This window comes from Orcinus orca, chromosome 1, assembly GCF_937001465.1.
Source record: "Orcinus orca chromosome 1, mOrcOrc1.1, whole genome shotgun sequence".
NCBI lineage: Eukaryota > Metazoa > Chordata > Mammalia > Artiodactyla > Delphinidae > Orcinus > Orcinus orca.
In genome coordinates, this window is record NC_064559.1 from 162156270 (window position 1) to 162184141 (window position 27872).

The window sequence follows — 27872 nt, forward strand, 5'->3', positions numbered from 1 at the left end:
GCAGAAAAATGTCTCATCTTTGTGTATTTATTTATATACTGAGCACCCATATGTGTTTGGAACAATTTAGGTGCTGAGAACACAGGCCCTGAGAGTCTTAGTTTCCGACAAGAGCAACCAGGTCAGTGACAGGGCAACAAACTTAAACCTGAATAACCTGATTATCCTCTGGCCTGTGAGAAACAGAGGGTCACCTTAACATTAAGACTCTAATGCTCAGCTTGTTACCCTTACCTGCTGATCTGGTGCCTCCTCAGAGCTGGGTGTTTCCAGGAATGCCCTACATTATTTTCACCACTCCCCTTGGAACGCATACTCTCTATCCCTCTGCTCCCCAGTGCAACTGGCAACAACATAGACTGTGGTGTGAATATAAAGACCACCACCCAGTCGGGGTCTCCCTGAGAGAGGGTATCCCTTCTAGCTGTTGCATTTGGACTCCAGCAAACTCTGGCATTGGGTCCTGTCATTTACTGCCGCTCTGCACCATGTCACCCATTCCGCTGTCCTTGTCTTTTCCTCTCCACTTCCCTCTCCCAGCTTTTATTCTCTCAGGCTCTTTGGAAAGCCACATTTATGTTCTTCACATATGGGAAGTATTTTTGGTCAAAATGAAAAACCCAAAATGTGTTCCTTAGCAAAATGATTTGCGAAACAAGGCTGGCTTCAACTTGAAAGAAAAGCTTTTAGTAGGCAACCAAACCAAACAAAAATCCCACAAACCACTCTGGCCACACTGTAATTCTTATTCATAAAAGCTAAATACACTTATACTTTACATGTGTGCATTAAATAAAGCCCCCCTTCCCAGTGCAAGAAGGTGAGTATTGGAGTCATTAAAATTTTTATTCTCCAGCTACACATGGTTAAAGAAATCCATAGAGACATTTACATTTTCCTAAAACACTGGCTTTATAGTAGGAACCAGAATTATTTTCTTAGGGATTAACCATCTGGCCAGGTGACACTAGAGAACACTGTGGAAACAGTATTTGTAGAGTGTCTATCATCCACATAGCACTGTGCTTGGGCCTTTATAGAGTTTCTTCACTGAACCCTTATGACCAACATTAGGCGGTAGGTAGCAGGATTATACCATTGACAGAGGGGGGAGACTGAGGCCTAGAGGTTGAGTATCTTGCCCAAGGTTTTTCAGCCCTTCTAGCAGTGCTTCTCACTGTTAAGATGCCAGAGGATTTCTCCTTGCCTCACCTGTGTGTGTTTCCCTTTCTCTATAAAGCAGTGGGAAGCCAGGGTTGGTTTGGATAGGAGTTGCCTGAGAGAAGGACCAGCAGCCCCGCTGTTCACCCACGGCACGAGTACTCTAACTAAAGAGCAGGCTGTGGGGCTGGATTCCTCTGCAGCTGTTACAAGACGGTAACACCCAAAGCGACAGATCTGGATTCGAATCCTGTCTCCACTGCCACCTGAGGGATTCTGGGCGAGCTGTTTATGTTTTCTGAGTCTTAAGCTTTCTTAACTGGAACATGGAGTTAATGTTACCATAAGTTATGCTATGGTAAGAATTGCAGAGAACATACAGGAAGAACTTGGCAAGTAGTTGCTAATTATTCACTCTCCCACCTCTGTGTTCCTAGCCAGGCACAACTTCTGCATTCACCGCTGCTTTGCTTGAGTGGGCCCAGGCCTGACCTGGTTTCTAAGTCAGAGCTGATCAGTATTAGCAGCTTAAGCCTGTCTGTCTGACTGTGGTCCTGACATCTTGCCTTAGGTCCTGCTATACCTGACTTCTCCTCTGAGGTGCTGAGTCTGACTCCTCAATCCTTCTCACCCATAGCTCAAGTTCTGGCTGGGGTCTAGGTGAATGAACTGGGCTTCTTCCTGCTGCCAGAGCCTGCTGGATTAGACAGCCACACCTACCTTCACACTCTAGTCCCTGCCCAACATCTCTATATCCTTTGGATACTGTAGAGTGTTATTACAGAGCTGGCCTTTGCAACTGGGTGTGGTCATTCTACTCAAAATTTTTATTGTTAGTGTTCTGAGCATCTCCTACATGCCAGGTCCTGCAAAAAGACAGGCATGATCCAGACAGTTGAGCTAGGTGCGTTACAGGTATTATTTCACTTAATCCTCATTGTGATCTGGTAAAGTAGGTACTGTGAATATCCTCATTCAAAATCTGAAGTTTAGGAAGATTGAGGACCTTTCTCCAAGTCACACATCAAGTCAGAGGTGGAGCCAGGCCTAGAATCCCAAGCCAGGGCTCACAGCCATTACATCATAATGCTTTCCATCCAATCTGTTAACCTTCCACTGCTTCCTCCTTTTCTTGCTGTTGGATGTGCTCTATAGCGGCAGGTGCCGTCTGTTAATGTGGCACCTCTTCCAGTGTACTGTGATCAAGTTACTTGTCTCTGTTTCTCTTTAGACTGGGAGCTCCCTGAAGGCAGGGACCATGTTTTCTTTACCCCTGTACTCCAGCGCATAGCACAATAGCTGGCACAGAATAAGTACTCCAAAAGAGGTTTGAAGACTGAGCTGTAGTGGCTTTTTCTTCTCTACCTGCTGACTTATGTTCCATATGACTTATGGAACTTATGACTTATGAAGTTCCATATGTTCTCTATTCAAACTCATCTGAATGATGACAGCTCTAGAATCAAAACTAGCAGTTACTCTTGGGTCCAAAATGGTATGTGTGTGTGTGTATGTACATGTGTGTATGTTTGTGTTTGTATGTGTGTGTTATGGTATCAACTAAGGTAACTGTAGTTGTGTTTTCAAATACTTGTCTGTATCAAAAGCTTTTAGCCGCCATGTTTCTTTTCCATACACTTTTGTCTTTATGACAGAGATATTTTTAAAGAGTATAGTCCATTAAAAAACAGAATGCTGCCCAATTTGGGTTTTGTCTTATGTTTCCTTATGATTAGATCGAGGCTATGCATTCCCAGCCAGAATGATGTTATGTCCTTTTCAGGCTGTCACATCTGGAGGCCCATGATGTCTATTTACCCATCTGAAGTTAATTTTGATCACCCAATCAAGATGCTGTCCTATTTCTTCCCTGTATGGTTAACTTTCTTTTTCTTCTTGTAACTGATAAACAATCTGTGAGGAGACATTTTAAGACCATGCATATATCCTGTTACTCATCAAAATTTCCTCCTGGAGAACAGTATGGAGGTTCCTTAAAAAATTAAAAATAGAACTATCATATGGCCCAGCAATCCCACTACTGGGCATATACCCTGAGAAAACCATAATTCAAAAAGAGTCATGTACCAAAATGTTCATTGCAGCTCTATTTACAATAGCCAGGACATGGAAGCAACCTAAGTGTCCATCAACAGATGAATGGACAAAGAAGATGTGGCACATATATACAATGGAATATTACTCATCCCTAAAAAGAAATGAAATTGAGTTATTTGTAGTGAGGTGGATGGACCTAGAGTCTGTCATACAGAGTGAAGTAAGTCAGAAAGAGAAAAACAAATACCGTATGTTAACACATACATATGGAATCTAAAAAAAAAAAATGGTTCTGAAGAACCTAGGGGCAGGACAGGAATAAAGACGCAGACCTAGAGAATGGACTTGAGGACACGGGGAGGGGGAAGGGTAAGCTGGGACGAAGTGAGAGAGTGGCGTGGACATATATACACTACCAAATGTAAAATAGATAGCTACTGGGAAGCAGCCGCATGGCACAGGGAGATCAGCTCGGTGCTTTGTGACCACCTAGAGGGGTGGGATAGGGAGGGTGGGAGGGAGACGCAAGAGGGAGGAGATATGGGGATATATGTATATGTATAGCTGATTCACTTTGTTGTACAGCAGCAATGAACACACCATTGTACAGCAATTATACCCCAATAAAGATGTTATAAAAGAAAAATAATTGCAAGATGACTATTCTGCAGTTAAGTGCAGTATCTGAGTCTAAACTGGATCCTACTCAGGAGAGAAAAATGCCATAATAGATGTTATTGAATTATTGACAAAACTTGAATATGAATAGATTAAATAAAAGTGCTATATAAATATTAAGTCTACTGAAATTTACTCTCAAGTGATTCATAAAAATTTGTGTGTATATATGTATTCATAGGTATACAAATATATATATATATATATATATATATATATATATATATATACACACACACACGCATATAGAGAGAGAACATATAAATGAGAAAGCAGACAGGATAACCATTCAAAGGTAAAAGTTAGGTACATGGGTGTTCCCTGTATTATTCCTATTCTTGCAGTTTTTCTGTAAGTTTGAAATTATTTCCAAATAAAAAGTTAGTAAGTTTTTAGCCACCTATAGAATAAACATTAGATGCCCTACCTGAAGTTAAGTCTTTAGTGGCTGACATTGAATCAGTTACCAAGGACAGTTTTTCCTGGACTGAATGATCCCCAAGTTCTAGTCCCATAGGAGATCCTATGACTCTTGGTGAAGTTTCTGTCTCCATGATGGTGCCTGTGGAAACTACCAAGTAAATAACGGTGGTATTGTGAAATGGAAGACTCTAGTTCTGGTTGCACATGTCTCAGTTTTCTTTATTAAAAAGAAAATACAGAAATGATGAAATGATACCTAAGGGTCTTAAATATAAGGTGAAATGACAGAGGCCCCTGATGCAATGACATGAAACCTGGCATCCGCCCGTGCAAGCTCAGTTCAGTCCCCTTTCATGATGGATGCATACTCCTTCTGGTGTTCAACCAGCTTTAGGAATACTTGATATTTCTTGTCATAATATCTGCAGGAGAAAAATAAATATGTTGGATGATCTCAAGCAAGACTGTTATGCTGCTTCCCCTGACATTTAGAAGAACAGAAGTGTTATCTGTTACAGTTTTGCAGACACTTCCCATTTTTTGGATGCTGACAGCATCCTGAGTCACATGTTTCACACTCACTATCTTTAACCTCCATGGGTGAACCTACATCTCCATTTTAGAGGTAAAGGTTTTAGAGTTGAGATTTGCTCAAAGAGGCAAATCTAAAATAGTATTGCTAAAACTCGGCAGAGCTGGAATTCAAACTCAGGGCTATCTGACTTCAAAGCCTCCACTATAACACAGTGGAAGTGCCAGGCTTGACACAGGACCTTTCACATTCCCAGCTTCAATAAGTATTTCATATATGATTACCCAACCCCGCCACCCCTGACCAGTTTAGCGACTGGTTTAATGTCACAGCCTGACCAGGGATGCGACTGAACATTTTAATCACCCGTTGCACATTCCACACCTACATTTCCTTTGCAGACTCCTTTATCTGGGAGTAAAACCCCATGAGAATGTGACTAACACCTTTCCTGGAGCTGTGCCCTGCCTTCTGGGCATCCCACAGAGGACCCTTTTCTCCCGTACTATCCAGCTGAGTCTTCAGATAAGACCTGTTAGAACTGGTGTTGGCCGTGAGTTAGAAGACAGAGCAGCTGAAGCTACCTTGGCATCACAATCTTGAAAAGGACAATAGTAGCTAAGACAAATTATACTTGGAGATGGAAGCTTGGCCCTTATTCCTCTTGGCTGGGAGGAGCTGACGTGAGGTAAGGGGTTGATGAACCCTGTCTAGCATGTCTTGGTAGGTTCTGGGGTTCTCTGAAAAGAAGTCCTCATGAAGGAGCATTGGTGCGAGCTTGGGAACTGGGGGAGAGAGAGAGTGTAAGAGTAACCCTGAATGCACACAGGGACTTCTACCTGTAACATGCAGAGCTAAACAGATTAATAGGAACACCCCTGCCCGGCATTTCTACCTTAAGAATTCTAGTAACTTAAGAGCCGTGATGGGGCCACACACAGGGTTAAGAGGTGGACTCTGAGGCCTGGGTTTGAATCTCAGCTTGGCCCCATTACTAGCTGTGTGACCATGGATATTTTACTTAATCTCTTTGTTCCTAAATGTCTCTATTTGTAAATGAGAAAAATTACAAGACCTACCTCAATAGAGGTAATGTGAACTGTTATGTGAACTAAATGAGGTAGTATTTGAGAAGAACTTAGAACAGTGCCTGACTCACAGCAAGTGATATCAATGCTAGTTATGGTTACTACTTAAAAAATTAACATTCCAAAATTACCATCAATCTCACTATATATAGATTATACTAAAACCCACTCTATGAGCCTCCAAATTTATTAATCATAGAATGATTTTGGGGACAGCAATTTTCTTCTTCAAATGCTACTCTCTGACAATCTAACGTCAAGCAATTTTTTCACTATATGAGATGGATTTTCTGACTTTGGGAAACTTCTAGAAGGAAGCTTGGGTCAGTACTCTTTCTCATACACTTGACGATTTCTAATGTTAATACTGACAACTTTGCAGCGACTTTGTTCATTGGCCTTAGTCTTTGTACAGTGGGAAAAGCATCGGCTTTCCAGGCAGAGAAGCCTAGGTGATTTGGGGCAACTTCTTTAAATGGTCTGAGCCTCAGTTTCCCTGCTGTAAGAGGGATGATAACAGTACCTAAGTCACAGAGTGACTGAATTTTAAACATGAACATGAAATATTATGCGGACTGTCAAGTGCTTACACGATGTGAGCTGATGTTGTTCTTACATCCTTCTATTATCCTGAAATGTCAAAAGATGGAGAGACTATATTTTTCCTTTTTTATACATGGGAAGCTGAGGTCCAAGGTGCTTCTTTCTCTGTGCTTTTTATTTTCCAATTTTTAAAACTGTGGTAAAATATACATAACATGAAATTTACCATTTTAGCCACTTTTAAGTATACAGTTCAGTGGCATTAAGTACATTCATATTATTGTGCAGCTGTCACCACCATCCATCCATAGAACTCTTTTCACCTTGCAAAACTAAAACTCCACCCATTAAATAATAACTCTCCATTCTCCCCTTCTCCCTAGCCCCTGGCAACCAACATTCTATTTTCTGTATCCATGAATTTGATTATGCCAGGTACCTCATATAAGGGGAATCACACAATATTTGTCATTTTGTGACTGGCTCTTTTCGCTAACATAATATCCTCAAGGTTCATCCGTGTTGTAGCGTATTTCAGAATTCCCTTCCTTTTTAAGGTTGAATAATATTCTGTTGTATGCATATACCACTTTTTCTTTATCCATTCATCTGTCAATGGACACTTGGGTTGCTTCCATGTTTTAGCTACTGTGAATAATGCTGCTATGAACATGGGTGCATAAATATCTCTTTGAGACCATGATTTCAGTTCTTCTGGGCACATACCCAGAAGTGGAATTTCTGGGTTATATGGTAATTCTATCTTACACTTTTGAGGTACCACCATACTATTTTCCACAGTGGCTGCACCATTTTACATCCCACCAACAGTGTGCAAGGGATCCAATTTTTCCACATCGTTGTCAACACTTGTTATTTTCTGTTTTTTTGACAGTAGCCATACTAATGGGTATAAATTGGTATCTCATTGTAGTGTTGATTTGTATTGCCCTACTGATTAGTGGTGTTGAGCATCTTTTCATGTGCTTATTGACCATCTGTATATCATTTTTGGAGAAATGTCTATTCAAGTCCTTTGCCCATTTTTGATTTAGGTCGTTGGCCTTTTGGTTATTGAGTTTTAGGGGTTCTCTGTATATGGATATTAATCTTTTATTAGATATATGATATATAAATGTTTCCTTCCATTCTTAGGTCTGTGTGGCACAGACCTAAGTAAGTGTTCTATACAGACAAGAACGTGATTTGAGTCAAGGAGATGTTGAGTGTAGCTCAGAAGGAAACTGGCTCTTTCCACTTTCAAATCTTCAGGCCGCCTGCAGATGGTGCTAGAGCATCGTGTGCGCCTCTCTCACAGCGGCTGACAGCAAGCCGCCAAGGATTCTTTTCAAAAGAACGTAAGCTGTGACAAAGCGAGAGAGTGGCATGGACATATATACACTACCAAAAGTAAAGTAGATAGCTGGTGTGAAGCAGCCGCATAGCACAGGGAGATCAGCTCGGTGCTCTGTGACCACCTAGAGGGGTGGGATAGGGAGGGTGGGAGGGAGGGAGACGCAAGAGGGAAGAGATATGGGAACATGTGTATATGTATAACTGATTCACTTTGTTATAAAGCAGAAACTAACACACCATTGTAAAGCAATTATACTCCAATAAAGATGTAAAAAAAAAAAAAAAAGAACATGTGGAATCTACTCAAAGAAGTTAAAAACAGACTTCCCTCAAGAGTCTTCAGAGGGTCAGTGAAGAGATGGAGAAGAATAATCTGTTTCTAATTTCAACAAAAGAGAGATGCTGCTAGGCCAGGGCTCCCACTGCCATGGGGAACTCAGTTCTCTCCATGTTCTGCATTGAGCTCCCCCACGTAAGGGCCTGCTCCACTCATCCTGGTATTTAGAGAGGGGTTTATATTCAGAGGATTAACAGCCCAACTCCATTTGGAGACTTGCCTTAAGGAAATAAAAAGATACTGGATGGCTTTTTCCGTGGACGTTTCCACTCCGTTAAATGTCGATCATGCTTTGGTGGGATCAGCACCTTTGCCTGTCCATTGTATAAGGTAGAATTTGCTTTTATGTCTTAACCTCAAATACTTTCCTAAAATGATAAAAGCCACTTGCACAATTGTTCCTTCATCTCTAAACTCACTACCAGTGACTCAAGATAGGTCCTTTTCCTCTCTCAGCTGGATTGTTGAAAAACTTTTCATCTGGTCTTTCCTACCCTTAGGCCCTCTAACGCATCCTCTAAAAGGATTTTTCTAATATCTGCATCTGACCAGGTCCCACCACTGCCTAAAGTTCAGTATCTCCATTTCACCAGTAGGATGAAATCTGAGGTCCTTAGCACGGCCTCAAAGCTCACTATGAGAGGACCCACTCTGTTCCCCCCAACACCCAATTTCACTCCCTGCCATCTCCCATCTCATACTTTGCATTTCAGAATTATGAGTTGTTGATAGTTTCCTGAATATACGATGCTGTTGCCACCTTTATAACTTTGCCTGTGTTATTCCTCTACTGACAAAGTGCTTTTTGGTTTTGGCCTGACAACTTCTTCTAAGCATTTAAAGTCAGCTAGACTTAACGTCCTCTCAAAAGCTTTGCCTCACTCCTACAGGGTCAAATTCTTTTCTGTTTTGGGTTACTTTGTCACCTGGTAATACTTCTATTATATAACCTATCCCTTTGGCTCGAAATGATCTACTGCATAAATAAGATTGTCTTATTCCCTTCTAAATCCTGCCTAGATGCCAAAGAGCATAATGCCTTGAAGATAGCAGGCACTCAATAAATTAGTGTTTGTGAATTGGGGTTAAAACATTAATCAAAGTTATGCTGACGTACTGTATAGTATAGGGAACTATACTCAATATTTTATAATAACCTATAAAGGAAGAGAATCCGAAGAAGAATATCTCTCCCTCTCTCTCTCTCTCTCTCTCTATATATATATATATATAAATATATATATATATATATATATATAAAATCACTGTGCTGTATACCTGAAACTAATAGGATATTGTAAATTAACTATACTTCAATTTAAAATAAAAGTCATGCTGTAGCCCTCAAAGTCACATGATGCAAAGGGTGGAGGAACAGACAGATGCTACCGTGTGGAAGACATAAGAGATCCCCATTTTAGAACAGAGGAGACCAGATTTACTGCTAATGACCTAGGGAAAAAAACATTGGTTTGAGAGTTCAAAAGTTTGGATTTGACCTCCAGGTCTGGCCCTATCTAGCTCCGTGATCTTGGGGAACTGAAAGTGACTTTACGTCTCTGAGACTTAGTTTTATCAACTATTAAATGAAAGGCCTGGCTTGCTGACCCCTGTGGTTTATTCCGGCTCTAAAGTTGCATGTGTCTGTTGTCCTCATTCCTCAGCACTGTGCATAGAAAACATATAAACTTACCTTTTATCCTCACGTCTAGGAAACACAACTTTCCCAACTTTGCTCATTCTTGCCATTGCCTCCTGTCAAATGGAAAACAGAACACACAGAACTAAGTTGGAAAGTTAATACCAATGTGAGGCCTGTCACAGGCAAGAACATTCTTTTAATTTTTTTAGTAAATTTATTTATTTATTTTTGGATGTGTTGGGTCTTCATTGCTGAGCGTGGGCTTTCTCTAGTTGTGGTGAGCGGGGGGCTACTCTTCCTTGCGATGCGCGGGCTTCTCATTGCGGTGGCTTCCCTTTGCTGTGAAGCACGGGCTCTAGGTGCACGGGCTTCACTAGTTGTGGCACGCCGACTCAGGAGTTGTGGCTTGCAGGCTCTAGAGTGCAGGCTCAGTAGTTGTGGCACACGGGCTTAGTTGCTCCGCGGCATGTGGGATCATCCCGGACTAGGGCTTGAACCCGTGTCCCCTGCGTTGGCAGGTGGATTCTTAACCACTGAGCCACCAGGTAAGTCCCAGCAAGAACATTCTAATTAGAATTTAGTTCCCTTAAGAGATTTGGTGAGTCCATTTTTTTTTTTTCAACTTACTTTCTCTGGTGATAAGATTAAAATCCAATGAACATTAAAGGTTACATCTAGGACCACACAGCCTGGGCTTAATAAATTGTTGCCTGTTGAGACCTCCAGGGCATAAACAACCTGGAAGGCAAAGCACTTTTATTATGGCTTGCAGGGTGTGGTGGGAAGGAATTATTTCCCCCTTGCATTACCTGGACACAAGGGCTTGAGAAGGCAACATAATCAGCCACTGAGCACGTTGTTTGCTTAACTCACAACAGCAGTAACTGAACAGAAGCCACTCTGCACCTGTACTTTAAGACAGAATGTTTAAGACCTCTTCATTTCACTTTTAGTTCTTTTTTCCAGTAGTCTCTTCAACTGTGCCTATATAGATGTGAGACCTCTGGGCTGAGTCTAATGGACTTGACCTCAGGACTTTCTTGTCTTTACAATGTGGTTAGTGGGCAGTCAGCAAGTTGCAGTGTCTTGGTGGACACAGTCAGAGTGAACAGCAACAAGATCAACCATAGATTGTGTTGGCTCCATTATATGAACGGAGAGGTCAAGTTTCCTCGGGTAGTCTCCCAATGCTATTAAGTTTATGGGAAAGTTAGGGGGAATGGAGTAAACCCAAACTTTGGATTCCAAAGACTTACCTGGGGAGATTGCAAGCAACAGCATGACAAAGCTCCTCTCAGAATAGGTCCTGTCTTAGGAACAGCTATTGAACTCTTATTGTAAAGGATGTAGGCATTCTGAGGTCACATATGTACAACTTCTTACTCTCTCTCTATATTAATTACTCAATATGTACAGACACTGTGCTAGGGATACAGATTTGCATAAGATATACTCTTTGCCCTGGAGAAACTCACACACGAGCAGAGGAGGAAAGAAATGTAAAGAGCTGACTACCACACAGAATGTGAAAGGCCCTGGGTACCTTCAAAATGTATCCAAGTCTTGCCCATCCTTACCGCCTTACTTATGATTTATTTATGTATACACACACACACACACATACATATATATTTAATTATATAAATAATATATTTATTATTTATCACTAATTCCTTTTTGACAATCCGTGTACTTATTGGTTTATGTGTTCCTTCTCTCCCTCTCCATTCCTTGTTATAACCAAAATGTAAGCTACACAGTCTGGGAGCTTTGTCTATTTGCTGCTTAATCTCAGTACCTAGAATATTCATAAAATGTATTGAGCCCCTTCTACGTGCCAAGCACAGCATCCAATATATATGGAATACAGAGATGAAGAATGAATGGGTCCTTTCATCAAAGAGCTCACCACAGAATGGAAAAGACATTTACTGTGATCAAAATAGAGTGTGACAAATACTATGCTAGAAGCAGATAAACTTCTTTTCAATAGTTATTCAAGGATTAAGAAACTTGATACTTTTTCATCTGCTAATCACTTACACATATTTCCAATCTGGCCAGGATGTCCTACCAACTCTTCCCCAAGGACGCCATGGACATTCTGAACTAGTTATCTGGTTTCCTAGCCCCCAGTGGATTTAAAAGTGCTGTCTGGGAGATCAGAGATGCTGAGATTAGCAAGCACACTGACAGCAGGAAGAAATGGTAGCCTTATTCAGGAGGAGATTTAAAAAATTATAAAAAATTATTGAAAAGGGAATCAAGGTGAAAGGATAAGAACCAACGAAGGTCAGACTGGGGCCATTCTGCAAAACAGCAAAAACATCTTAGTGTGGTCACTGCCGTTCCACTTAACAAGAATATTTTAAGAGCTCTGCTCACCCCAACATATGTCATAACATTTTCCTTCATAAATTAAGTTCTGATTCCCTTAAAGTAAGCCCCATGTCTTGCTGAGATGGTCTCAGCCATCCCCATCGCCAACTTTGCCACTGGTTCTCTTGTTTTGGGATTGCTTCTTCCTTCATAGCGGTGCTCTGCTCTGCCTATTTTAGGGAGGACCCCGCCTCCTCCTGCCTGCCTCCTCTGAAGCTTGAAAATTCCCTAGGGGCATACTCCTCGGGTTGTGCTTAGGCTTCAGACTGGAGCCGACATTCCAGGACTGCCTTCATGGGTGGGATCCAGGAAACCTGTATTAGAGAAGGAGCTCCATAAATGTCACTTTCCTTCCCACTGTAACAGATGTGTGGACACAGGGCAGATAGCAGGGAATTCTTCTTTCCTTTCTTCACGTTACCTTTGCTTATTTTTAAAATAAATTATTGAGAAATAACAGTGATAGACATTTCAAAGGTTTAAAAAGAGGTTATTTTGTTTCTCAAAAAAAGTACAGAGTTAAATATTAAACTTAGCTCAGGTGTTGATTCCACAGTAGGTTTTTCCTGACTCATCCCCACTACCTGCCTCTCACCTAGAATGAGTTACTTGCTCCCCAAGCAACTTGTGCTTCCATCTATCACAGCATTTATGATACGGCACCACAATTCTTTGTTAGCACATCAGCTGCCCCAACTAGACTCCTGCTTCTTAAGGCAGGAACTGTTATAATTGTTTCTACTGACAAACTCAGCATCTGGTGTATCGTATGCACTCAGCGAATAGTCTACGGGATAAATGAACTTAAGGACCGTACACGTGAAAGAATGCTGAAATGGAAGTTTTGTCTGAGATCTAAAGTTGACAGATATGAGATACCAAAGTGAGCTGGAAACAGACCACCCTGAAGAATTTGAAAAAAAGCATAGTTGAGGACCCATAAATCAACTCAAACCTTTCATCCATGTGGAAGGTCAGAAAAAGAGATGGATTTTTTAGGAGACAGCTGTGTGTTGACTGAGCATCAGGCCTTCTAGGGGAGAGGTGAGAGTATGGCCTCACTGACGCCACAGGGATCTGGCTGTGTATCCCTGAGGGTGTGAGACACGGTGGGTTGAGTGCGGCTCCTGTCTGGAGCAGAAGCGCTGGCTGGCAGCTTCAGTGTAGCAGTGAAGGAGTGTTGCCCTGGGATCAGCCAGCACTGCCAGAACGTGTCAGACTCCAAAAGGCATGACTGCTTCCCATGAGCCTGAGGTCGCCACAGGTGAGAGGGCTTCCTGGGTTGCCTCAGATCCTGTCCAGTATGGCCACCTAATGAGGCAGAGGGAGCCTGCATAAAGAAGCTTGAGGCAAACTACTGGATTTTTTTTTTTATAAATTTATTTATTTACTTTTGACTGTGTTGGGTCTTTGATGCTGCTCACGGGCTTTCTCTAGTTGCGGTGAGCGGGGGCCAATCTTCGTTGCAGTGCGCGTGCGGGCTTCTCATCGCGGTGGCTTCTCTTGTTGAGGAGCACGGGCTCTAGGCACACGGGCTTCAGTAGTTGTGGCACATGGGCTCAGTAGTTGTGGCTCGCGGTCTCTAGAGCACAGGCTCAGTAGTTGCGGCGCGTGGGCTTAGCTGCTCCACGGCAGGTGGGATCTTCCCGGACCAGGGCTCGAACCCGTGTCCTCTGCATTGGCAGGCAGATTCTTAACCACTGTGCCACCAAGGAAGTCCCCTACTGGATTTTTAAGGAATTAAAAGAGCAAGCAATCTACTAGAATAGAGAAGGACAAGGACAGGATACAGTGAGAGGTTTCCAGAAGTGGAAAGTCTCCAAAAAAAAATCTACAATGGAGCCTAGCTGTAAACACCTATTAACCTTAGCATGAAGTCCATTTATGACAACGCTGATCAAGATAAGAACTTTCCTACACCCCTGAGCTCTCTTCTCTTACACCTTCGAACCACCTCAGAAGAACAAGAAAAAAGCTAATATATACTGGAGAGAAAGTGAATGAGGAACAAAGAAGAATCTGATCACAGCCAACTCCTCACATTTGCAACAGTCCCAGCTGGAGGAGTTAGGAGTTGCCTTATTTTTGGATAAAAAATGAAGTGGTGGGGCCTCCCTGGTGGCGCAGTGGTTGAGAGTCCGCCTGCCGATGCAGGGGACACGGGTTCGTGTCCTGGTCCAGGAAGATCCCACATGCCGCGGAGCGGCTGGGCCCATGAGCCATGGCCGCTGAGCCTGCGCGTCCGGAGCCTGTGCTCCGCAACGGGAGAGGCCACAACAGTGAGAGGCCCGCATACAGCAAAAAAAAATAAAATAAAATAAGTGGTGATTATTATATATTCCTTGGTATTCTAATATTTGAAGTTTGGTTATGTCTCATGACTTAAAGGGACTATAAAACTTGTATTATCTAAGTGACTTTCTACTTATCTAAGAAAGTAATGGAACTAACAGAATTTTTAATCAGGGCAGAGAGAAACTAGCTCTACTGCACAAGTGTAAAGGGACAGTGAGAGTAAAAAAAACAGTTGTTTTTCAATTCTATCTCAGAAACTGTGTTACACATGTATAATAAACAATGGAAGAAAATATATTAAAATATTAACAGGTTCAAGAGCACGGGTGATAGCTTTTTCTATTGTTAACTTGTTTTTTCTGTCTTCTAAACTTTATATAGCGGCATATAGGGATTTGATCATTTGAAGGAAAATAAAACTGTACTGCACTCTAAAAAAAAGTTATGGGCTTCCCTGGTGGTGCAGTGGTTAAGAATCCGCCTGCCAATGCAGGGGACACGAGTTCAAGCCCTGGTCCGGGAAGATCCCACGTGTCACAGAGCAACTAAGCCCGTGCGCCACAACTACTGAGCCTGTGCTCTAGAGCCCGCGAGCCACAACTACTGAAGCCTGAACGCCTAGAGCCCGTGCTCCGCAACAAGAGAAGCCACTGCAATGAGAAGCCCGCGCACAGCAACAAAGAGCAGCCCCCCCTCGCCACAACTAGAGAAAGCCCATGCATAGCAATGAAGCCCTGATGCAGCCAAAAATAAAATAAATAAAATAAATAAATTTATATTTAAAAAAATTATGCTTCTACAGGCAGTCAGAATGACTTGTGCTCACTCTCCTCTCTCCTGGGACACAGGGCTCACTAAGGGTATTTGACACAATATGGAGAATGCCCAGAGAATCAGTGCTGTCATCAGAAATAGCACTGCTGAGTTTTCCCATTTCTCCAAATAATTAACATAAAACTGAAACCTCATGAACCCACTGGCTGCAGTAAATCTGGAAATTACCATAGCACAACAATATGAATTTATTATGGAAATGCTGACATGTGCTAAATATAGTCACCCCCCACAATATATTTCTGTTCAAAGGGTTTATTTGAAGTTGGCCTCAAACTTCATACTTTTTGTCAGCAGGCAGGAGTCGGACAATCTGGATTTGTAGTACACTACGCTCTTTGGGAGTCTAGACAGCACAACGAAGACAGGGACTGTTCTCTTTCCTTTTTGCCCACACAATGAAAGCTTTTAAAAACAAAATATTTGGTAAAATCGCCTTTTAATCACTTCTTTTCTTTCTCTCTATAAGGCCGAGCTATAAATAAACCATGAAAGTTCACATTTGATTGTCACTTCTGAAAGCAAGTGTAAGAGTTTCTGCAGGAAAAAATAGGAGCCCTGTACCAAGGCCATGAAAGACTGCATTCATGGGGTTTGACCCTTTGCTGCCGTGTCAAGGCCGAGATACCAGTCCGCACACGCTGCTCACCACTTCCCTGGGAGCAGCACGGGCAGACACCAGGCCTGTGTGGGCACAGGGAACTCCCAGTTCTCACGTGTTAACGGCCTGGCTTGGGAGCCACCAAAGGGCTCTAGGCTACACTGGGTGAGGTACCCAGGGAAGTTAGGTTCAAGAAAGAAAGGAGCTCTTCACCCGTGGAGAAGATGGGGATTCCACGAGTGGCAGACACAGGAATGTTGGCAATTTGGGGAGCAGGCGATCTGATACCTTCTCTCCCACCCAGTGGGAGGGGAACAATGGCCTTAAGACTTTGGGAAGGCTGGCAGGCAGTCTAGACCAAGGCACCAAAGGGCACTCACTGCAAGCTTGGCCATGTCCAGAGTCACGGTCTACAGGGAAGAACAACCAGGACCTGGCCTGGTGGGACCTATACTGTCAACTCCCTGAAGGCAGGAACCATGTTACTGAGGGTCTCACGCCTAACATGGTCCTAGCACTTAACAGCTGCTTGGTTAATGTTTGCTGAGTGCTGAATGAAAGGGTGATGACTTTCACGACAGAGGCGATGGGAGATCATCTAACGGTGTTTCTAAAATGGCATACATGTGCTCCAAGGAGTGCCGGAGATGATCTGTTAAGATTCCAGAAGAAAATATTGGAAGTGCCATTTATATGACTTTTAGTCTAAAGAAATTAATTCAAGTTTAATATGCAGATTGTCACCAGATCCATCAGTTGGTCCACACATCAGACAGTCACGAGTGAGTAAGATGTGTGAGGTGTCCTAAGGGAAGGGTGAGAGCTCTCCAACACCAGGGATGACAGCATGGCACTCCATTCTATGTCCCCAGCTTCCAGGGCTTTGCTACATATCATCATTTACATGTGCCAGGTTGGTAGGTTTCTAGGTATTATCTAATTTTATTTAAATAAACCCTCACAAAATGGGCAAGCAGCTGAGAAAGATTCAACCAATGGATTTAAAGGCAATGGTGATAATTCAGATTCAAGGAAACAAAAAAATGATGATACTTTTACTAACTTGGTGCTAGCTCTTCATATTATAAGGTAAAAACAATAAAGGTCTAGTCAGATAAGACAAGAATTGGGAAAAAAAATCAAAATTATCAAGAATACTGTTTGTTGTCCATCATCAGATGAATGGATAAAGAAGATGTTTTATACACACACACACACACACACACACACACACATACACACACACACTGGAATACGACTCAGCCATAAAAAAAGAATGCAATTGTGCCATTTGCAGCAATGTAGATGGACCTAGAGAATATTATGCTTAGTGAAATAAGTCAGATAGAGAAAGACAAATACTCTACGATATCACTTATATGTGGAATCTAAAAAATAATACAAATGAATGTATATGTAAAACAGAGACAGACTCACACATATAGAGAACAAACTAGTGAGTACCAGTGGGGAGAGGGAAGGGAGGATGGGCAAGATGGGGGTAGGTGATTAAGAGAAATAAACTACCATATATAAAATAGATAAGCAACAAGCATGTATTGTACAGCACAGGGAAGCACAGCCATTATCTTGTAATAACTTTTAATGGAGTATAATCTGTAAAAATACTGAATCTGTATGCTGTGCGCTTGAAACTAATATAATATAGTAAAGCAACTATATGTCAACTAAAAAGAAGAAAAACAAAGAATACTGTTTGAGATATAAATACAGAGACATATTCAAAATCGTTTAGAAATCATCAATAATCATTTAAAAAAATCATTAAAAACTCACCTGGCCATAAACAGTGTACCTTTAGATACTGCATAATGTTAGTATGATGACCTCACTATAAAATAGTATGATGACCTCACTATAAAATAACATTTTATTTCAGCTGTTTTATAGTGTAAATGATCTACAAGCACAGTAGAATATGTATATGCTTTATCGTAAATAAGTTTGCATGTATTTAGCGTGTAAGCTCAACATTTTTTTAACTGATGGAGTACGTGATCCAAAAAACAAGGCATCCATTGGCCCAGCAACCAACTTCCATGGCCATTGCTAGGTTACTGGTTTAGCCAACATTTTGCAGGTGCTTACTCTGTGCTGTGCACTGTACGAACTGCTTTATGTCCATGACCCTTTAAATTCTCAAAACGACTTCATGACACAGATATCATCATCTATCCCCACTTTATCAACCAAGAAGTGAACAGAGTAGGAGGAATTTGCTCAAGGTCAGAAAGCGAATATGCAGTAAAGCCAGAATTCCGACTCCAGGCCTTTGCTTAACCCTACACTCAGACCCAACACTCCTGTCCTCTCTGCAATGCAAAAAGCCTGATGCTTGCGTTCCCTGGACTTGCATTCAAATCATACTTCTGCTGCTTATTAGCTGCGCCATCTCCTTGGGTGAGAATGAGTGTGTGTGCGTGTGCAAGACACACCAATACAGTACACTGTACCTTTTTTCAGAGATGCTGACACATAGTTCTGAAATACATGAATCTGACTTCTTGAGGGGCTCTGACTCATTTTAGTGGAACAACAAGTTCACATGTTGATGTGTGGGCGGAGGCACATGATCCCTCCGTAGAAAAACAAAGTATAGCAATGTGATTCTCCTCCAACAGCATTAAGAAATGGCTAGTTGTTCTGCTATTTGTTTTGTTTTGTTCTGTTTTCCTTTTGACACAGTCATCGTTTGACCTGCACCTGGTATTCTGTGTAACCTCCATGACAACAATGTCAATTGAGAAGCAGGAAGTAGTTAGAGAAAGGAAAGAGTGGGGTAGGTCTTCATCACTAATCATGACATGAAGACTCACACCTCATTTATAATTTTAAATACATGGTATCAATCTACGTACCTACCTACGCACCCACATCCACACACATACATATATCTTATTTATTAGGGTGTTGATTACACGGGTGTACACATTTATCAAACTTCATCAAACTGTACACTTAAGATCTGTGAATTTCACTTTATGTACACTGTATCTCAATGTAAAAGAATGTAAAAGAAAAAACACTGTGTTTGTTATAAGTATGTGTTGGTATATTTATATTTTATTTTCCATTGTAGAATGCCTACAAAATGGAAATAAAAATTTTCAAATGCTTATTTCTCCAATATTCACTCTAAAATACACCTTGGGTTAGTCTCTTGATCATAAAGGAGGGGTAGGGGTGTGGCACTCTCCAATTTTGCAGGAAATGGAGATGCTAGTGGAAAGGTGTTAGGTTGTAGAGGTAAATAGGCTTGGGATCATATCTGGGCCCTGTGACTTACCAGATGTGTGAGCCAAGCCTCAGTGTTCCCATCTATAAAGTGGAAATAATAGTGTCTACTCACAGCTTTGTTAAAAATTCAAGTATCCCAATCTCTGACCAACATCCTAACTGGCACCCTAACAACAGTGAGGACCAGTCAGAGTGATTTTTCAGAACGACACTCCGACTATCACCAACTGCCACAGTTTGAAGTCAGGCTTTACCACTTGCTCCATTATCATGGACAAATGACTTAACTTCTTTATGCCTGTTTCCTCATCTAAAACTGTGGATGAGAACAGTATGCCTCTAGTAGGACTGTTTTGAGGACCACGTGAGTTATTTCAGGCAAAGCACTTGGAATAGTGCAGCACCTAGTAAATGCCCCATAAACTTTACACATTTATTATTCCATTAGCATGCAAGCTCCATGTGGCCAGGGGTTTTTATTTGATTCATTCATTGCACTAAGAACTGTGCCTGGCCAGAATAGGTGATCTATAAGTATTTGTTGGATGGGACTTCCCTGGTGGTCCAGTGGTTAAGACTTTGCACTCCCGATGCAGGGAGCACGGGTTCGATCCCTGGTTGGGGAACTAAGATCCCACCTGCCGCATGGCACAGCCAAAAAAAAAAAAAAAAAAAATTGTCGGATGGATCATCGAATGAAGTAAATTAGATTTTGTTTCTCTGAGCTATTTTTACCCACAATATTTCTGACACCAAATATGTGGGTTCCTCACACCAATCAATTCTCCAACTCTGCAGACACCAAGTGGGAGTGAAAGCTGCAATGGAAGCTTTCTGAAGGAAATTCAAATTTCATAAGATGGCCTAGAACTGCAAGGTCGAACTTGGGTGGATGTCTCCAACCTCACCTCAGGTCTTGCTCACTGTGCTGGCTGTGCTGCAAACGCAATGGCTATGGTGCTGTTGACTGAACGTGGCAAGTTTGCCTCTGCTGGGGGGCCTTCCTGCCTCTTTCAGGAGTGTGCTTCTGAATCTTAGACTGTCTGGCTTTTTCATATGACTTAGGTCCTTTTCAAATATAATCTCAAAGAGACTGACTTGGGCCATTCTTAGCTGAAACATTCTACTTCTCCTGAACACCCTCTACCACATGATCCTATCTTCATGTCTTCATAACCCTTCATAGCACTTAGCATGGCCTGAAATTATATTAATTTATCTGCATCCTTGGTTACTGTCTACTTCTTCCTTTGGCTCTCACCTCTACTCCTCCCTCATGAACCTAAGCTCTGTGAAATCAGGGTCCTTGACTTTCTTATTCATTGATGTGTCCGTAGCTTTTAGCAGGACATTAGCTAAAGGTTAGTTGTAAGTGTACACTTATTAAATGTCTATTTTGGTGAGGCACTGTGAACCTATATCTTGCCTCATTTGATGCTAACAAACATTCTGTAACGAAGGTCTTATTATGTAAATTTATAATGAGGAAACAGAGGCTCAGAGAGGTTAAGTGACTTTCCTAAGCTAGTAAATGGCTTAGCTAGGATTTGAAACTTGCTTTAACTCATGAATGAGACCAGGCCTAATCCTTGAGGAGCTCACAGCCAATAGGCAGATCTTCAGCGTCAGTTCATGACAATTTATCTTGCTCTGATGACTTTAGGGCCCTGTAAAACCCTGAAAGCTTGCTTTCTCCACCATCAAAGATAAATTCAATTATAGTCATGACATTGTGCTTACAAAGGCAGGAAGATGGATTCAGTGATGTATGGAAAGATTGTTCATATTAATTTTTGAAGCAAACAAAATTACTGCCAGCTGTATGACCTTGCGTAGGACCCTTCCCCTTCCTGGGACTCACTTTCCTTATCAGCAAAATAAAGGGGTTGGATTAGATTATTTCTGAAGTCTTTGCCAGCTCTGCAATCTGTTGGTTCCATGTACATGTCTTTTTTTGATTAACTCTCAGTTGACAAATGAACCAGTTACCCCCAATGGTACATTTTATTAGGTCTTCCTTTTGTTTTGTTAAACTAGGTTCACTCTAAGAGGGAATATACCCACTGTGTTTCCCCAGCAAGGTACAGCTTCATTCCAACTCAGTCATGCGAGCACGGCAGAGGGGAGAGGTTCCACAATAGGTAAGGCTACCTACCACTGTGATATTTTGAAGTGTGGTCCTAATACATGGCCTGACCACTAAGGGGCTGGGTCCTAAAATGAACAGTTGAACAACTATTCATCTTACTTACATGAGTTTGACTTGGCTCCTACGGGTTTTCTCAAAGCCAAAATATCAAGCTTCTTACTAAAAGCATTAGATTACAGACTTCAAAACTGCAAGCTATCACCCATCTAATAATCTGTTATTGACTGAAAAAGAAATGGTCCTACTAATATTTCTGGCTGAGAATAGAAGGTAATGCAGTGAGCTATAAAAGTAATACTAATAACAATAACTCAACAACAACAATAATAATGGCAGCTAACATTTATTGAGTACTTACTACGGCCCAGTATTGTACTGAACTCTTTACCTACTTCATATCCCCAGTTGAAAGATGAGGAGACACACAGTTTTGGAATTCTATTCTTAACCATTCACTGTGGGACAAAGGCTTTGGTGATATAGAGACCATAATTCAAATCCTAGCTCTGCCACTTAACACTCTGAGTCTCAATTTTTAAAATGGGAATTTTTTTTTTTTTTTTTTTTTCCGGTACGCAGGCCACTCACTGTTGTGGCCTCTCCCGTTGCGGAGCACAGGCTCCGGACGCGCAGGCTCAGCGGCCATGGCTCACAGTCCCAGCCGCTCCACGGCACGTGGGATCTTCCCGGACCGGGGCACGAACCCGTGTCCCCTGCATCGGCAGGCGGACTCTCAACCACTGCGTCACCAGGGAAGCCCCCAAAATGGGAATCTTAATACCTATTTTATAGGTCTATTGTTATGGAATAAATGATTAAAACTATAGTTGTTGTTACTACTACTACTACTACTATTTACCCATCAACTGAAACAAAGCTTATTTTCCCAGAAACTTCATTAAAAGTAAGAGTTAACATGTATTACTTGGGTATATGTTTCAGGTTGGTGGGGTAGGTGGGCTGGGGAAGGTGGTGGGTGTCAATATTCTCACGTCTCCTTATTATCATTTCCAGATGATTACTCCTCCATCAGCAAGCAAAAAAACTCACTCTGAAGTTTACGCCACCTAATGATAGAGATATAATCATCCTCAGCTCCCCTGCATCTCAGTGCTGTCATCATCAGCCTCTTGCTGCTGTTAAATGAGGCCAAGGCTTAGATCTGAGTCTCCCCATCCATCTGGAGGTTTGTCATCATCATGTAAGACTTCAGCATCTGTTTACAAGACCCATCCAATACTTGAGTCTTGTGTTTTCAGAGTGTTTCCAATATTCTAATTGCCACTTTCTGACTTCAATTGCCCATTAATCCAATTCTCTCGCTTGCCCCATCATTCCTATCAAATGTCCCCCTCCACCTCATGGTTATTTCCAGAATCTCAATCCCTTGTTTTTCTTTCAATCCATATACCTCTTCTGACTCTGATTTCTTCCATATATAGGGGTGAGTCCCTCATCTATTAAATCAAACACGTCGATCAATAGGAATCACCACTAATTCTCTCTTAGTTGCCAAATTCAATTGGTGCCTCTAATCCACAAAATTCTTTAGCCAGGATATGCTTCATTTATGACTGCAGGGGATAAACTTTGTTTAGGATGGAGTGGGCCAACAGGAGATTGCAACTCGAGAAAACGCAACATCTTGAAAGCGCTCAGGGTCTGAACACCTTGGAAACTTACACTTCCTGCTTCAACATTAATTTTGTATTGGGAAGATTCTTTGGCCAACAGATCGGGAACCATAATTGTCAGCAAAGAATCAAAATGTGATGGTATTAACATTTCCTTACGTTCCAAGTGTGATGGGTTTATTTTATTTTACTCTGATGCAAAACCGAAGATTCCACTACTGCACAGAGACCAATATATTACAGGGTAATGAAAAAGTGGTGTGGGACATGCAGGACATAATGACTGAGCTTCAAGGGATGTTGGGTAGTCACTAATCAATTTCTCTGTGTTTAGGCTGATAAATAAACAAATTATCTAAGACACATCTATCCTGCCCTCCATACTCCTTAAACTCCCTGTTTTGGATCTCCAACTCTCCTAGACTAGAGCCACATTAGAAGTAGGGCATGCACACACTGGTCTAGTCTTTGGGGCCAGCCTCAGACTGGTTTATGGTGCAGAAGAGCCTTTGGCTAAGCCAGAATGCATTTCGAACCAACAGCAGGAGGAAAAAGACAAGCAGAGAGGTTGAGTCTGAAACCAGGAGTTGGGAAGGCCAAAGATGGCACCAAAGCACCAAAAGCATGAGATAGGCTGGAGGGAAACTGGGAAGGAAGGAGGGAGCAGAGGTCAGACAGAGTGAGGGGACAGCATGGAAGGCAAGTCCAGGATAAATCATCGCAGTGTCCTTTTAAGTTGGTTTCTAATCTTTTTTTGTGTTCCCAAAGCTTCCTGGTTTCCCTCTATCTTAGCACTTACCACACAGTAGGATAAATGTCTGTTTACTTATATGCCTCTTTCACTAGACGGTGAGAGCTCAGAGGATAGAGGTCATTAATTTTAATCAGTATTCCCAGCAATTGATATAATGTGACTTTTCAATAAACAGTGTTGAGAGAATGAAAGAACGAATGAGTAGATGGATCAATGAATTAATGAATGATTGAATGAATGAATGAATAAATCAGGGGTAGGATATCTGTATAAAGCAACTTTGGGATCTCCCTCAGTTGTACTTTTTAGTATTTCCTAACTGTCAGGTCAACCTGTTTTTTATTGTCAGATGTCACATGGTTAAGATCATGGGCTCTGGATTGCCTACATCAGAACCTTGGCTCTTCTAACTGAATGGCTTAGGCAATTTAATAACCTCTTTATGCCTCAGTTTACTCATCTGTAAAATAGAAATAATTACTCATAGAGTTAGAAAGATAAGAGAAAAGGCATGTAAACCATCTAATTTAGCACAAGTAATAGCTTAAAAATTTGTTATTTTTATAATTATTACACCCATCTGCACCCCAGGATTACACAGGATCTTGTAATGTTTTCTCAAGTGCTGCTATTTAAAGACAGCACTTCCTAATCTGCTACATGTAATATGCTGCCTGGGCAGGGGAGTGACAAGGAGCATGGAATGAAGGAACCATTCAACATGGGATGCCAGCTGATGCTTCTGGTTAATGGGGGGAAGAAAGATGAAAAATGAGCAGAACAGGGGCTGTAGGGAATAGAAGTTGTAGGAGCTTGTAGGTTTAGAAATGTGGAGTTTATTTCTGGGTTGGACTTCTAGGCCTTTTACACAAAACAAACAAAGAAAACAACACCTATGTCAGCTGTGTTTATGAAGATGAGCTTGCTCTGGCTTTCACAAGACATAGGGAATTCAGTCTGCTTCCCTCTGGTTGCTAAGTATTGACAAGGCACATGATGTACTGGAAAGAAAACTGATCTGGAAATCAGGAGGCTCTGGTCCTGTACAAATCTGAGTCTAGGCTCTGCAATTTTGAATGAGTTGCTTCCTTTCTCTAGATGCTAGTTTCCTCGTCTCTAAAATGGGAAGCTTGAATCAGATAATGTTTTCTTGTTCAACTAGTTATTGAGTACCTGTCGTGTGCCACGTGTTGTGCTAGGCACTGTGGATATGTCAGTGAACCAGACAGCTCTGATCCTTGACCTTATGGAGTTCAGAGTCTATTAGAAAAACACAGGTGCTATAAGAGAGTGCCAGAGGGAGACAAAACTAGTCTGAGGGCTTAGGGAACTATCTGAAGGCTAAAGAGGAGTTGGACAGGTAAAGAAGGTGATGAAGAGGGTGCCAGGCTAAAGGAAATACACATTTGAAGGCCCCAAGTCAAGATAATGTGGCACATTCAAAAGACAAAAAGAAGTCCAAGATGGCCGGAGTAGATAGAACAGAGGGAAAAAGTGATAACAGACAAAGCTACAAACGAAGGCAGGAATAGATTTTGGGTGGCATTTTAATATCACGTTAAGGGTTTCCAACATTATGCCAACGTTAAGGGGAAGCCATTGGAGAGTTTTAAGCCAAAGCCATCCTATTCCAAGTTTGTGAAAGATCACCTTGGCTGGTGTGTAGAGAACGGGTTAGAGAGTGGTAAAGGTGGAGGCCATTCAAGAGGCCCTTGGAGCAGTCTGGGCAAGAGCTGATGGTGGCTTGGACTAGCATGGTGACTGTGGAATTAAAGCAAAGTGGAAGAATTCAAGAGACACGAGGTATAGTTTAGAAAGAGACCAGGAGAGACCAAAGTGGAGGGAAAAGAGAGGCTGGGTTCAGAATGTCCTTGAGGTTCTGGCAGGAGCGATTAAGTAGATGTGGTGCCCTTGCCAATAGTGCCAGTTTTGCAGGCAAAGGTGGAGATGCTGAGTTCAGATTTGAACATGTTTAAATTGAGATGCCCGTGAGACTTTTTAGGTGGAGATGTCATGTGCACAGCTGTGGAGCTGCTGCCATATAAACAGAAAATGAATCCTTAGAAGTGGATGAGATGGACAAAACCCGGTAGAAGACCAACGGAGAATGCTAGGTAGAGGAGAGAGGACAGCTGGCAAAGGAATGTGGAAAGCAGCATTCAGAGCAGCGGGAGGAAAATCAACAAAGTATGTTGTCAGTGGAAAAGTGTTTCCAAATGAACTTATCTATGAAACAGAAACAGACTCACAGACGTAGAGAACAATTGTGGTTGCCAAGGCGGGAGGCAGGGTAGGGGAGGGATGGATTGAAGTTTGCAAATGCAAACTATTATATAGAGAATGGTTCAACACCAAGGTCCTACTGTACAGCACAGAGAACTATATTCAATATCCTGTAATAAACCATAATGGACAAGAATATGAAAAAGAATGTATATATATGTACAACTGAATCACTTTGTTGTACACTAGAAATTAACACAACGTTGTACACCAAATATACTTCAATAAAATAAATAAAAAAAAAACGTGTTTCAATGAAGGGAGTGCTCCATATTGCAAAATACTGCTAAGGGTAAAGCAGGGTAAGGCCTGGAAAGCCCTTTGCGTTGTGCAATGGCCTAGGTTAGCATTAGTGACTTAGACTAGCATTATTTTAGTGGATTTGTGGAAGTGGAAGCTAGATCATCCTTGGCTAAGGAGGAGGGAGATGGTGCTAAGAAAATCATGACAGTGAGGCTGGCCGCTTTTTCAAACATTTTTGCCTGTAAGAGGCAAAAACTGGAGGGGCTGAGAGGTAGAAGAGGGGATTTTATTTTAAGATGAGAGTTTATGGCAGCACTGCCCAACAGTAATAAGGTGAGTTACATAAGTAATTTTAAATTTCCTAGAGGCCATTTAAAAAAGTGAAAAGAAATTGGTGAATTTAATTTTAAAATCTTTCATTTAACCTATTATTAATAAGATAGTCTACGTTCTTGTGCTCATGCTAAATCTTTGAAATCTGGTGTGTCTTTTACACATTTCAATTTGGACCTGCCACATTTCAAGTGCTCAGTAACTATATCTGATGAGTGGCTACTGTATGGGACAGCACAAGTCTAGAGCAGGTTGAAATGCTGATGAGAGAAGGAGTCAGTATGGAAGGAGAGGCTAAATATGCAGGGAAAGGGATCGAATGGACTATCAGAGGCAGTGGGAGATGGAGGAGCCTCTGATGATAGGTTGGGCATCGATCTCTCCACCGTAACAAATGTAAAGGAGAAAAAGGTAGCATCTGGGTGGAAGCAGTGGTGTGCTGATAAATGCTCAACAACTGGCTCTATCAAAACACAAAAGGCCCTGATTTGTAGTGTTTGCCAATTTCTGTGGTGTAAAGACTTCCACTATGGCTAATTTCAAGCTGCTAATGTGATGTCACTGAATGTGGAGCGGGGCAGAGATGCCCACAGTTGGCTCTTGGGAGCAAGTGTGAGCCAGCTCCAGCATTCCACTGGATATGAGAAATGTAGGTTTGACGGCAGATGTCCTTCTAATGGCTATTATTTTCTTTTTGAGGTAGTTGGTGGTTGAGAATAAATAGGAGGTCATATGTCTGAATGTGGGAGGAAAGATGGGGCTGGGAATTGGGGAGGTTTGATATGATCACTGCAGAAAATGAGAAATTAATCTGACACATTAGTCTAGTTCCTGTGAGAAAACAGATGGACACTCACACTGGGTAGCGGATGTACAGCTTAATAAAGGGTTTGTTGAAAAGAAGGTTTAGGAGAAGACTAGCAACAGTGGGGAACCATTACCGCCTCCTGGCCTGAAGAAGCAAGGGGAGGGAGTGATTCCTACCACCCGAGAGAAGATGGGAAGAGGGAGAGGACCACATGCCAGAATTGTGGCCTATGGTCTAGATACATGGTACGTGGATCAGCTAAATTGTGGCAATTCAGCAAGGACGGAGCTGGGGAAACAAACAGCTTCATTATCCTCCAGGCTCCTTCTGGTGCCCAGTGGCCAAACCCACCTAGAACCTAGAGGATGAGGGAGGCTATCTGGGGATCATTACTACATAATGTTAGAAGCCTGCCTTATTGTTGTATAGTATTTCCTTACAGTGTTCAGGGGCCTTTAGGCACGCATAAGGTAGAAATCTGGA

The 27872-nt window shown here is 41.9% G+C and overlaps 1 protein-coding gene across 14 annotated transcripts in view; it reads right to left on the reverse strand.

Annotated features, from left to right (window-relative positions):
• FGGY (FGGY carbohydrate kinase domain containing) overlaps window positions 1-27872 on the reverse strand; it is a 450202-nt gene that overhangs the window by 32692 nt on the left and 389638 nt on the right. For 7 of the 14 annotated variants that reach the window (XM_033435396.2, XM_033435394.2, XM_033435390.2 and 4 more), the window contains 2 exons: window positions 9870-9931; window positions 4513-4742 (listed from right to left, as the gene is read on the reverse strand). In XM_033435396.2, the coding sequence (XP_033291287.1) occupies window positions 4661-4742; window positions 9870-9931 (144 nt within the window). In that variant the 3' untranslated portion in view covers window positions 4513-4660. Of the gene's footprint in view, window positions 1-4512; window positions 4743-9869; window positions 9932-27872 lie in introns of those variants that run through there. The other 7 variants (XR_004485339.2, XM_049697009.1, XM_033435388.2 and 4 more) reach the window with 1 other exon arrangement.